Source organism: Abramis brama (assembly GCF_963993115.1).
Source record: "Abramis brama genome assembly, chromosome: 18".
Taxonomy (NCBI): Eukaryota; Metazoa; Chordata; class Actinopteri; order Cypriniformes; family Leuciscidae; genus Abramis; species Abramis brama.
In genome coordinates, this window is record NC_139980.1 from 2,451,277 (window position 1) to 2,465,229 (window position 13,953).

The 13,953-nt window shown below is 38.0% G+C and overlaps 1 protein-coding gene across 4 annotated transcripts in view; it reads right to left on the bottom strand.

Annotated features, from left to right (window-relative positions):
- Positions 1–11,755, bottom strand: part of scara5 (scavenger receptor class A, member 5 (putative)) — a 45,089-nt gene extending 33,334 nt beyond the window's left edge. The window contains exons 1-3 of one of the 4 annotated variants that reach the window (XM_084091708.1): positions 11,480–11,696; positions 10,581–10,686; positions 8,563–8,687 (exon numbers count right to left, since the gene is read on the bottom strand). In XM_084091708.1, the coding sequence (XP_083947834.1) occupies positions 8,563–8,677 (115 nt within the window). In that variant the 5' untranslated portion in view covers positions 8,678–8,687; positions 10,581–10,686; positions 11,480–11,696. Of the gene's footprint in view, positions 1–8,562; positions 8,688–10,580; positions 10,687–11,479 lie in introns of all 4 variants that reach the window. The other 3 variants (XM_084091707.1, XM_084091710.1, XM_084091709.1) reach the window with 3 other exon arrangements.
- Between the last annotated feature and the right edge of the window lie 2,198 nt (positions 11,756–13,953).

Sequence of the window (13,953 nt, forward strand, 5' to 3'; positions counted from 1 at the left end):
AGAGAGCTAGACCGAACGGAAGAACCCAATATTGGAACGCTTTGCCCCTGAAAGCAAACCTCAGGAAGTTCTTCTAGTGAGCATCTTGAACCTGAATCTCCTCAGAGACCGATTCAAGTGCCTTAGACCTATAATTGGACGCAACCCACCAGCCTTCTTGGGAACTATGAAGTAGCGGCTGTAAAACCCGGACTCCCTGTACGGCAGAGGAACATGTTCTATAGCCTCCTTTGCCAACAGGGAGTTTACTTCTTGTTCCAATACCCGACCCTGCTGTGGGTTGACTGCAGTCCAAACCACCCCATTGAAATTCAGTGGGGTGGAAATGGAACTGCAGCCTATACCCCTTTCCCAAGGAGAAATATTCGTCAGGTTTTGCCATGCTTTGAAATATTCTACTAAGGGAACCAGCCTCTCGAGGCTGATTTCGGGTACTATTCGAGATTCGTTCTCAATCCCCTGAAGCTGCTCTCCGGCAGGGTTTGGTCTAAAACGATTCTCGATGTGCGGATGTGAGCGCTGCCTGGCCTCAAGCCTGTAGGGCAGACAGTGCAGCGTGCGTTCGCTGGAAACCGATGTGTCCCGAAGCGCACTTGATGCTGGATACAAACATCGATTTCCTGAGGGCTCCATGGAGGAGCGAAAACTTCAGAGGTCTGCGCATAGCGACAGGACCTTACCCGAAGCCGTCTTCAAGAAAATAACAGTCCTCAGATCTGTTTTCTCTTTGGAAAGCGTCGGGCAAGAGTATTGCTTCGACCCCCAGGCTTCCTGCTGCTTAAACTAGGAGCTCGGCTCATAATGTGCGCAGGCAGCCCCCTCGAGAACTGCCCATGCATGCTCTGTTCCCAGCTTAGTCAGATGATTATTAAATCTTTTTTAATTCCAGAATTAAATGCAGCCATAATAACCAGACAAGTAAAATATGGTCTGAATGGTAAGCTGAAATATTTAGCTCAAAGTCAGATATTCCACCATTTTAATTAATCAGAATTAACACAAGCTGTTCATAGTACATATCGGCTTTCTTCCCTCGAGATGAAAGTCAACAGGCGCAAGGCTGAAACACCCGAAAGCACACGTCTTTTTCTTTCGTTGTACGCTTCGAGATAGTTCTTAATGAACACAGTCAGCCCCCTCAAGAGCTGACTGTGCATGCCTCGCACCCAAACAGTATCACACATCGATCACGTCCCGAAGTTTAACGTGGGCAGGAAGACACACGCTTTCAGCTGTGCTTATGGTAACAATTCAAGTTCCCACAGGACAAACAACACCAAATAGGACAGACAGTTGTATACAGAGCGCTTACTTAAGAGCAAAAAGCTGACGCTGTTGCGTCCCTTTGTAGCTTCCGTGTATGCCGTCACATGTTATGTCATGACGCAACGCCAATCAGGATTGGAATAGTTTCATTCAAGCTTCAGACACGCTACGCTGGGGGCATTCCCCAAAGTATCGTAATCGATGCAGTTCGAGTTCCCTCAAAAGGGAACTGCAAAGCAAAGGCTTAAGCCACCATTACAACTTCTGAAATTTTCCTTTCGAAATAATAATGTTAGGGCTGTTTATAAGGAAGAAGAATTAGAAAGTAGTTCTACACACAATAATGTTTTGAGGACACAAATCTGAAGAAAAAAAGTAATTAAATACAACACCTGAATAACATTTAAGCATGGTAATCCTGGTATATGACACAGAAGGTGCACAATGCTTGTCTCATCTAGTTCTGTTAAGGTTTCTGTTACAATTTTCAACAAGATTTTCTGCATATTTTCTCTTTTGGCATTCTCAAATGACTTGCTGTGTAATGTTGCACAAGTAATAAATATGTATAAGCACGAGGAAAAGGGAGACAGAAAGTACTGTCTGACAACTGGGAACTGACAATTCAGTTGATACACAGCAAAATCCCCAGTGTTAAATTAACACTCCTCAATATACATATATGTCCACACTACAGGGTGTTAAAATTAATACTTAAGCAGTGTTGAAGTTAATGAGATAATTAAGTGATTAATTAAGTGATGATTGAGCATTATTGAAGACACCTGATGATAACAAGTAGACTCACTGAAGGAAAGAGAAACAACAAGAACAAAAAAAAAGAGAAACACAAGAACTACTGACTTTGAGCCATTACACATTATTGCACTTATTATTTTACCAGTTTGACTTTATTTCTGCCATACATCTACACATGTTCTTATTTAGATTTAACAGAAGTTTAGATGGTAATGTTTTACGGAAGGTTCGTTTCATGTCACCATTATGGCGATCAGTGTTTGCTTTAGTTGGGCTCTTGACCCTTTCCTTTTTAACATTAGCTTTTTTCTGTCTGCTCCACCTCTGTGTTTATAAAGCACATTTGTTGTGGCAAGAGAAACTATAACCTGGGCTGTGTTTCCCGTAAGCATTAAAAGCCTGATTTGATTGTACAGACCATCTGTTGCAGTTGTTCTGTGATCAAGTTAAGTTTTATGTTGATGATAAAATTACTAGTGGCCTAATTCACTGATCTCACCCAGCATTATAAACTGATCCAAATGCTTTATTAATTTTTCACTACAGTAGCTACTTCCAGCAATGTTTTAATGAATTGAAGGTTTTAAAATCACACACAGACATCAATAATCTACATATGAATCTCAACAATGGTGACAATCACACAAATGCTTCATGTTGCAGTGCATGATGGGAGCCACCAATCAGAACGCATCCCTGGCTCACATCATGCATTGCAGCGTGAATAAATTATGCAGCTGAATTGTCCTGTAATTTTCATTGTTTTTTCCTGTTTGCTTTTATTTTGCTATTGTTTTGTTGTGACTTTAGTAGCTTGTTTGGTGATGTTCATAGTTGATCTGTTTGTCAGTACTTTGTTTATTGTCACCATTGCTGAGATTCATACGCTGATTATTGATGTCTGTGTGTTTAAACACAATAACTTCTGTGCACAAAGTATTTTCAAAGTTGTTCATATTGCTTTTGGATCTCAAACTGCAGAATCTCATGACTACAATCACCAATACCAAATTGAGACATCAAGCATATAGTCAAAGATGTAGACTCTGAATGACATCAGGGAATCTGGTCACTACATGATTATAATGTCATTATCATCAAAACGTATTGTGAGCAGATCATGTTTTCTCTTGCAATAACAAATGTGCTTTATAAACACAATGTTGAAACAGTCAGAGAAAAACTAACATTAAAAAATGAAAAGGGTCAAGAGCCCAACTAAAGCAAGCACTGACCACCATAATGGTGACTTGAAACGAAAAATTCATAAAACAGTACCGTCTAAACTTCTGTTGAATTTCAAGAACTTTTGTAGATGTATGACAGAAATAAATTAAAATTGGTAATATTAAGTGCAACAATGTGTAATGACTCAAAGTCAGTAGTTCTTGTGTTCCTCTTTTTTCTGTTCTTGTTGTTTCTCTTTCCGTCAATGATTCTGCTTATTAACATCAGGTGTCACCACTAATGGCCAATCATCACTTAATTAATCACTTAATTATCTCATTAACTTCAACACTGCTTCAGTGTTAATTTTAACATCCTGTAGTGTGGACACATACAGTGAGGAAAATAAGTATTTGAACACCCTGCTATTTTGCAAGTTCTCCCACTTGGAAATCATGGAGGGGTCTGAAATTGTCATCGTAGGTGCATGTCCACTGTGAGAGACATAATCTAAAAAAAAAATCCAGAAATCACAATGTATGATTTTTTAACTATTTATTTGTATGATACAGCTGCAAATAAGTATTTGAACACCTGAGAAAATCAATGTTAATATTTGGTACAGTAGCCTTTGTTTGCAATTACAGAGGTCAAACGTTTCCTGTAGTTTTTCACCAGGTTTGCACACACTGCAGGAGGGATTTTGGCCCACTCCTCCACACAGATCTTCTCTAGATCAGTCAGGTTTCTGGGCTGTCGCTGAGAAACACGGAGTTTGAGCTCCCTCCAAAGATTCTCTATTGGGTTTAGGTCTGGAGACTGGCTAGGCCACGCCAGAACCTTGATATGCTTCTTACAGAGCCACTCCTTGGTTATCCTGGCTGTGTGCTTCGGGTCATTGTCATGTTGGAAGACCCAGCCTCGACCCATCTTCAATGCTCTAACTGAGGGAAGGAGGTTGTTCCCCAAAATCTCGCAATACATGGCCCCGGTCATCCTCTCCTTAATACAGTGCAGTCGCCCTGTCCCATGTGCAGAAAAACATCCCCAAAGCATGATGCTACCACCCCCATGCTTCACAGTAGGGATGGTGTTCTTGGGATGGTACTCATCATTCTTCTTCCTCCAAACACGTTTAGTGGAATTATGACCAAAAAGTTCTATTTTGGTCTCATCTGACCACATGACTTTCTCCCATGACTCCTCTGGATCATCCAAATGGTCATTGGCAAACTTAAGACGGGCCTTGACATGTGCTGGTTTAAGCAGGGGAACCTTCCGTGCCATGCATGATTTCAAACCATGACGTCTTAGTGTATTACCAACAGTAACCTTGGAAACGGTGGTCCCAGCTCTTTTCAGGTCATTGACCAGCTCCTCCCGTGTAGTTCTGGGCTGATTTCTCACCTTTCTTAGGATCATTGAGACCCCACGAGGTGAGATCTTGCATGGAGCCCCAGGAGATTCCGAGGGAGATTCACAGTCATGTTTAGCTTCTTCCATTTTCTAATGATTGCTCCAACAGTGGACCTTTTTTCACCAAGCTGCTTGGCAATTTCCCCGTAGCCCTTTCCAGCCTTGTGGAGGTGTACAATTTTGTCTCTAGTGTCTTTGGACAGCTCTTTGGTCTTGGCCATGTTAGTAGTTGGATTCTTACTGATTGTATGGGGTGGACAGGTGTCTTTATGCAGCTAACGACCTCAAACAGGTGCATCTAATTTAGGATAATAAATGGAGTGGAGGTGGACATTTTAAAGGCAGACTAACAAGTCTTTGAGGGTCAGAATTCTAGCTGATAGACAGGTGTTCAAATACTTATTTGCAGCTGTATCATACAAATAAATAGTTAAAAAATCATATATTGTGATTTCTGGATTTTTTTTTTAGATTATGTCTCTCACAGTGGACATGCACCTATGATGACAATTTCAGACCCCTCCATGATTTCCAAGTGGGAGAACTTGCAAAATAGCAGGGTGTTCAAATACTTATTTTCCTCACTGTATGTACACCGAGGAGTGTTAATTTAACACTGGGGATTTTGCTGTGTAAAATGGAGATGAAGTAATGGTAATCCAAGAATTAAAACATGATCCAGGAAAGTATAGTACCAAGACAGGCAAGACTGCCAAGGAGCTTTCATGAGAAAGAGTGTCACAAAAAGTGCTATAAACTGGACAAAACCACAGCCTACTCAAGATTTTGAGGTGGAAAACGGGAGAACGATTTAATGTTAATAAAATGTCTAATTATTCATTTAATTTAATGTCTCATAATGTGTATATGTTGTTTGCAATTTCACCATTGTAAGACCATAAAATATTACTGAAGTGTGAACCACCACTGCTTTTTCCTGCCAATGTAATTACAATCGTTCTGAAAACTATGCTTAAAGCTGCAGTCTGTAGTTATTCCTCTTTGTCGGCATCTCGTTCAAAATCTGAAATTGCAGTTATTCGCGGAATTATCAACTTTACATGGGTTGTGCCTCGGCTTGGCACAGCGCAGATGAATCCAATGTTTTGAGGAGAATGTGTTTTTGAGGAGGAGTCAGTCACCGCGCCGGTGTGGATACTGTCATTTGGAATCACAGATTCTACTTTTTGGAAGTATGAGCAACATGAGAATTTTCACCAGAAAATGTCAACTGAACAAGTAAGTAACATCCTCTCTTATCATCGCTTATCATTACACATCAAACCGTGCAAATTATACTTTGTTCTCAAATTGTTAATGTTAACAACATCAGCATTGCGTGACTACATTTTATGCCCTTCCGATATTTATATATTTATACTTGTTTTCACATGGGCCGGTTGCAGTCTCTTTATTTCTGCAGCCACTCCGAAGTCCGAAGTCTTTTGCATTTTACAACGGGTAAATCTCCAGTTGTCACTGGTGATTGTCGTTTGAACCTTTCTGGATCCGCCATCAAATTGATCATTTTAATTATATCAAATGCTGTGAGAAAAGGCTATAAATCTCCACCTCCAACATCCTCACACGCAATATAGCCTACTAGCCGAAACTCCTTCTTTATGTGTACAGATGTGACGTAATGACACAAAGACATGTTCGAATTTCCCGCGGAAATCCACCAGTACCACTGGAATTAAAAACATTATTACAAGCTTACCGTTTTGAATCGAGCTACGGCAAGCAGAGAGTTTTGAACACTGGCTGGTTATGTCCTTGCTCAAAAAATGATTTTGGATAATTTTTAACCCAAAAAAGTTACGGACTGCAGCTTTTAGCGAATCTAAGGGCATAGAGAAGGGGAGGAGTAGGCAAAATCCATAGCCGGAGACTTTTGCCTCCATTGGTAAAAAAAAAAAAAAAATAGACAATCACCGTTGAGTGTTTCGCTTTTAGTGGTTAGAGTTTTGAGAAAAATACATTGGCATAATAGGCTAGCCTACCTTGTAATATCAACCAATCATCGTAGAGACGTAATTTACATAATAATAACTGCTCCTGCTGAAAATGTAGCACCTACCGTAATTACAGAGGGTAGAGACTGATCACCATTAAATTGTGCTCTTGATAGGTGCTCTTGATAAATTGTGATAGGTGCGTGAAATTATATTTACATTGTCTTTATGCATGTGTAGTCATTTTCTTATTTTTTTTTCTATCTAAAAGCAACAACAACAACAACAAAAAAAAACATTTTAAAGCAGTTAAGCAAAAATAAAACAATCAAAAACAAAAAATCTACAATTTAGTGTGCCTCATTTATTTTATAACCCAGCTGCCAATGCTAAAAGGGTTTTCTTTATTCTAACACTGCGTCCTAACCAGGCTCGATAATATATATCGATTTTTTCTCCTAATCAGGCATGGCAGCAACACGCAACGATTCTAATTTAGAAATGGTTTCCATTTCTATTGCAGCTGGAACAACAACATCTAAAGTATGACAGTGATAATCTAGGTACTGATTATGTGCTTTATTCAATGTTTATTCAATGTTAAAAGTGTCTAATGTGAGTTTGAATATAATTTATAGTAAGGCTGTCAATAATTTTTTTAAATAACATCGCACCCTTTTGTCACACTTGTCATGAAATTATGCATACATCATTTATCTTGTTTAACATATTAATTTTGTCACCATTTGCTATATCCAGCAAAGGAAACCATCAGGGTGATTCTTACAAAACTGTAGGTATTTTCTCCAAGCCTCATCCATCAAAACTTTACTAGTGAAACATTTTTTTGCTTTAGCTGAGAAATGTAGTTTGCGTATCATCTGGCCATACAGCGGTGGGATGTTTTGACCTTCTGTTCAGTCTGTATTTCACACAGTGAGATGCATGAGGGCCCGTGCTCTTCAGAAACAATCACATAATATGACAACGCTCATGTTTTAACGAAACACACTGGAATTAATAATTCACTGAAAACGCAATGTGAGTCTCTCTGTCTGCCATCTCTGTTGTAATCAGCTTGGTTTTCTTTACATTATCGCTGTTTTGGGCTGACTGAATGAATACGCTTACTGGATAATTGGACTGAAAACTTACCCAGAGTTTAATTGCTTAAAATGATCTGATTGCAAACAGAGAAGCGAAATTGGGTTAAAGGGTTAGAATTGAAATTTCATCTAACAGCGTGATGTAAATTACGGCAATGACGCAATTTCACAAGCTTCAGGAATGTATTTGCGTTAAATTATTTCAATGTGTTAAGAATTTTGAATTAATCGCATGCATTAACATTTTAACGTTGACAGCTCTAATTTATACTGAAAGCGACTATGGATCATTCACCTCAGATTTTAGGATTAAAGGAAACAAAAAGGTTCAAACAATCAACTCAAACGCAATGTGAACAGTCAAGTGTATTCAGTGAAGTCACTCAGTACATATTTTAATAATGTTAAAATAATTTGATTATACATTTATCCAATTGGTTATGAGTGCAGTGCGCTTGCAAAGAGACTCCGCCCACACGCTCTTCTGATTGGCCGTGATCACGTTTTCTGTGGACAGACAACCTGCTTGTAGCTGAAATCTCATCGCATCGCATCTGGTTGTGACACAGTGTTAGAGAGACTGCAGCTGTGAGGCTACTACATTTTCTAAAACTTTGGTGAGAAGTAGGACAATACAAATTGGTCTGTAATTAGCAAATATAGCAGGGACTGATTGAGGTTTCTCAAGAATTTGAGTGACGAATTTTGAGATCTTCAGGGACAATATGACAGAAAGGACCTGTCTTGATCAAAAGCAAAATGGAAAGATGTCGGATAAACAAACTGTACAAAGAGAGGTAGACACAGTCAAAGAAGATGTTTATTTCATAAATAACTCTGTGATTGATGGTGTGCAGTGCAGGTAATAAAGAAATAGTAAAGAAGATACAAACCTTCTTCACATAGGTTGAGTTTTGATAGATTCATCCCATCGTAGCCCTCCTCATAAAATGAGCTGTTATCCCTATCTTCACTGTTGGTGGTCAGATACATTGCCTTGTTCTCCATTCACAACCCACTGCAAAAATGGCAAACAAATGGTACAAAATAAATTATTCAAGGACAGAACAAGCTGTTGTCAGTGGCAAATAAAGATGAGAAAAAGATCTAATTGCAGCAGATTTTGATTTTATTAACAAAACTCTAAAAAACAACATACTCAGGATACTTAGACTTACAAAAACTGAAACAGAACAACCACCGAGAACAGATAAAAAACTGAAAGAAACGCAGAGCTTAAATACCCAAACAAACTAATCAATGAAATGAACAATTGTATTCAATGAAATGAATACAATTTGGCCCTCTTTACACTTTAAGAACTGTTTGTACCATTTGACTTTCTCATAAATAACAGTGTCCTACAATGAAAATGGTAATTATTACATAGAGATCATCAACAAAGGTACAAAATCACACATAAAGAAGCATCTGATTTTGGTTTACATGTGATCTACACCACGTTAAAATTATATATACTATACAGTATGGAAAAAATGAATGAAAAAATGCCTAATTACCACTTACAGAAAGTAACATTTTTAACAACAGAAAATTACTTTCAAAAGGTGATTTAGTCCTAGCTACTGTTGACATCAGTGTTTATATCTGAACTATAAACTTTTATCCCAGTACTTCTGCAATAATCTGAATTATTGTATGACAAAAATAATAATACTGTGTGTTTGAAAAGACTGTTTGTGAAGCTGTTTCATACATGACAACTGCTCTCTCCGGATCAGATCTGAATGTTCACTGTGATCGTACTTGTCAAAGGTTTAACAGACATAGAGCCGAATCGCTGTCATTTAGGAATAAGATGGTTATCATTGTCCCTCATTTGTATAAGTTGTCACTTTGAATAAAAGCACCTGCTAAAAGAATAAGTGTAATTATTTGTTTTACTTTATTACTATTTTCTTAGGAATATTTTATTTTAGGTGTGGATAGGTATCTCACATGACAAGCACACATTGGAATTGCTCATTAATTTTTTTTTGCATTAGTCAATAAAGATTATGTCTAGTCAATTAGGTGCATTTTTATTTAACAACTGTAGTTTTATATTTAGCATTTATTAAGGTCATCGGAATGAGTATGGCTTCACTGACCCTCACAGGTAATTTATAAAAACGAAATGTTTAGAAATGGTTTGTGTGGAAATATTACAAAGTCTGTAAACAGGACGTTAACACGGGCCAAAGACAGGAGACGCTGAAGACGGACGCAAAGAGGAGAGAAAATATTGCACAAGGCACAGCAATCTCACTGTCCGCTGTGCTCGAAATCTAGGAAGAAAAATATAAATATTGTATTGGGGGTGGGGGTTTATATGAATGTATCTCTGAAGGGAACTGACTGTCTTCAGAATAGTTTTGATATTGGAATCAACCAATTTGCTAGTAAAAAAAATGCTTGGTGCATCATTAGAAGTGTTGATAAAGTTGTTTAAACATTATCACAATCTTAATTCCCAGATGTGGGAAACTGCAAGGTTAAGGTGATTAAGAATTATGATCAGGAGTCTTCTATATTGAATATTGTAACTTAATGTAACGAAAAAAATTCCACCAAAGCCAGAGAACTGGACTATTCTCCATCACTGCATGGCTTCCATGAGGATAAAGCTCACACAAAAGTCAAAGTTTGAAGAATACTTCTGTCTGAATGGTCATTGTAACCACCATTTACTTCTTACAAAACAAACAGAGCCCAGTTTAAAAATGTAATTAAAAAGCACTCTATCTGGTCTCTCTGATTACACAAGTGCACACTGACAGTTTGGCACAAAGCGTGGACAGCACTGTGAGCTCATGTGGCTGCTATGCAACTCAGATTACTGTAAATCTACTGGATAATGGAGACAAAAAAAAAAAAAAAGAGAGAGAGCAAACCTCTCTGCTCTGCAAACCTTTTCACTTTTTCAGTTCCCACATCTGTCTCCAATATTTGTCTCTTTACATTGCAGACTGCATCTTATATGAGAAGTTGCATACTTTTTTTTTTGGTGCAGCATTCTGTTTCCAAAAGCAAAATAACACAATGAATAACACAATTAACATGACACAATTGTTAACATTTTCATCATCGTCACAACAACTTCAAAAAGAGGACAGGTTTATCATTAATGATGATAAATGACTTCACTTAACTATGTTATACTATGTTATAGGGTAAATATATGCCTTGTGCTAAGGTTGAGGATGGTAACATAATGTATGTCCCTTTAATGAGCAATTATTGCGCAAAAACCAGTACACTGCCATGCCTTGCCCATCCCATACATTACTTAGTAGAAAACGTTACATTTATGATTCCATTGTGTGCTGTGGCTAGTAACCTGAAAGATTCGGTTGAGATACTTTGGTAATTTTAGATAAATAAAAAAAATGGAATAACTCTCCACAATTGAATTAAGTTAAACCAAAGATTGCCAAGGTGCATGCACTGCTTACAACCCTCAATACATCTTCACAAATACCGTTTTAGTCTTAATCTGACTGTAAGTGGTGACATTCCAATATACAAGACAATAAATACAAATCTGCTGTAGAATAGCATAGTAGACATGAGACTTGCAGTAAATGATTGTATGACAACAAAAATATAGAAACTTTTTTGATCGCAACCACTTTTAGGCAGACAAGGCAGGAAAATACAATTCCACAATACCGAGAATAAAACAGTAGACAGCTGCTGATAAATACAAAATGTACATGAAAACATTCTACAATCTTATACTGTCTCAAATCGACCTGTCAGCTCTGAACTACATCATCATCAGAAGAAAAAAGCTGTTTGTATCATTACCGGAGTCAAGTGGGTGCTGAAAGCCGCAGGTTCTTGTTCAAGCTGATGCTCTCACTGGTGGAGACTGAGCAGAGCAAAGATCCGTCAGCTTAAAACTATTTTGTTTTTTGTTGTCGCGCTACACGGACACCAGATCTGCGTAACGTTTTTCTGTCAATTCTGTGTACAGAGCAAATATATTCTTGCCTCAATCCATCGTCAAGCGTCCTTCGCACTCAAGAAAGTGTCCAATTTCATGCGACTCCCACATGTGGGAAAACACACAAAAGTGCTTCCCAGGGTTGCCAGATTGGGTAGACTAGTAGGCTACTCTCACAAGCTACATGCAGACCAGAAAAGCGCTTATTGCGAGAGAGCTATCACCATGATATCACAATTGGCATTATTTTTTTATGGAATAATACAAGAAATGCTGCAGGTAAAAGAAAATATTCACATTGTAATAATATCAACATATGTTCACATAGAAATAATATCAATTTAGCTGAATATCAATTCAGCTGCCTGGTCCTGCTTTTCAGACGTTTGTTTTTAATAGAGATTTCACACTACAAAAACATATGAAACAATAATGGCAAACTTTGCAAAGTATCCACTATCAGAGAACAAATGTATTAGGCTACAACATAACAAGCAAAATAAATGCACAGTAAAAATATATGTGTTTTTACAGAGAAAATGCAGTCAAATTTAATAATGATTTCACAATTTTTATATAAAACGAGCCTTAGAAATTTTCTTAAAAATACAGACATTCAGACCACTGAAAAAAACTGGCCTTATCCCTTAAATAAAGGTAATGTCATGAAGTTTAACCTGAGATGTCCACAAATATACATAAATATAATTGAGTGATGATTGAGCATCACTGAAGACAGCTGATAAAAAACAAGCAAAATCCCTAAAGGAAAGAGAAACACAAGAACCACAAACTTCAGACACAGCCTTAGATGAAATCAACTGAAGATAAAAGACATTAAAGTGCCCTTATTGTGCTATTTTAAAGTTTCCTAATGTTGTTTTGTAGTCTCCTACAACAGGTTTACGTGCATCAAAGGTCAAAAAACTGTTTCATTTTCTCATTATATACATTTGCACATTTTTCAATGATTCTCAAACGACTCATCAGATGAATAAATCTCTCTAAATCCCTCCTTTCTGCGAGCTACTCTGCTCTGATTGGCCATACAGCTTAGTCTGTTGTGATTGGTTTACCATGTACAGCGCGCGCGTCAAAAAACAAAAACGCCCATTGCCATAACAACGTCAGCTGTCCTGAGGCCTCCTACACCGTAGGTGTACTCAGAGTCGAATCTTACTTTTGAAATACAATAACTTTATATACGGTGCACTTTCAGATTTAAAACTTTGCAGGATGTCTTTATTCACTTAGAGCTGTTACACACGACATGAAAGGTCATTTTAAAATATTCATAATGGGGCACTTTAGATATCTCAAAATCTCAGCAGAGGAGGATTAAACATCTCCACAAACAGCATTACCAGCTTCACTTATTACTAACCAGTTTCCATTAAAGTGCCCCTATTATGGATTTTTGAAAATGACCTTTCATGTAGTGTGTAACAGCTCTAAGTGAATGAAAACATCCTGCAAAGTTTTAAATCTGAAAGTGCACCGTATATAAAGGTATTGTCTTTCAAAAGTAAGAGTCGACTCTGAGTCAATTAAATGAATCCTTTTTCAAACAGTCATAAGCTGTTTCGTTGTGACGTCAAGATGAAACATTAGCATATTGCCCGGCCACTTAAGCCGCCTTTCCACTGCAAACGACAAACGACAGCCGTCGGACCGGAAGTCATTCATTTCCAATGGAGAGTCGTACGGGAGCTGCGGGGAGTTCCGATCATATGCGTATGCGGAAATTTCGGATCCGATTTGAGCTTCGGATGCGTTGAAATATCTGAACTTCTGCGGCTAGACCGGATGTGATGTATTCTAATCAAAACTATGAGCGCGAAGCTAGAATTGCCAATATTTTAATACTTTATTGTAAACGCTATTCCTGCAAAATGACGGTTATTAATAATAATGGCTGAAAAAATATTTGTATCATTATTAAATCAATATTTATATTGATTAGCTCTATAAAATCGACTGTTTTTTATATTAGATGTATTGAGGGTCATTCGTTTTGTGTGGATATATTCATGCATGCATTATATTCATTAAAAGCATTAATTTTACCATTGTGAATAGCCGAGGGTAACGGTTGCTTCACAACCAATTTCAAAGTTCCTTGCGACTGACACCAGGGGGTGAAATGCGACAATCGAATGCGAATGTCGTGCGCAGTGGAAAGGCGGCTTTACCCCTAATTTCGATCCGATCCGCTCCGGAACGGCGGCAGAGTCAATAGGTTTCCATTAAAGTCAATGTGTGTATTTTCACTGACTGCGGAACGGCTGTGTTCCGACTCTGGCGATCCGCAGCCCTCCAGAGCAGATTCGCAGAG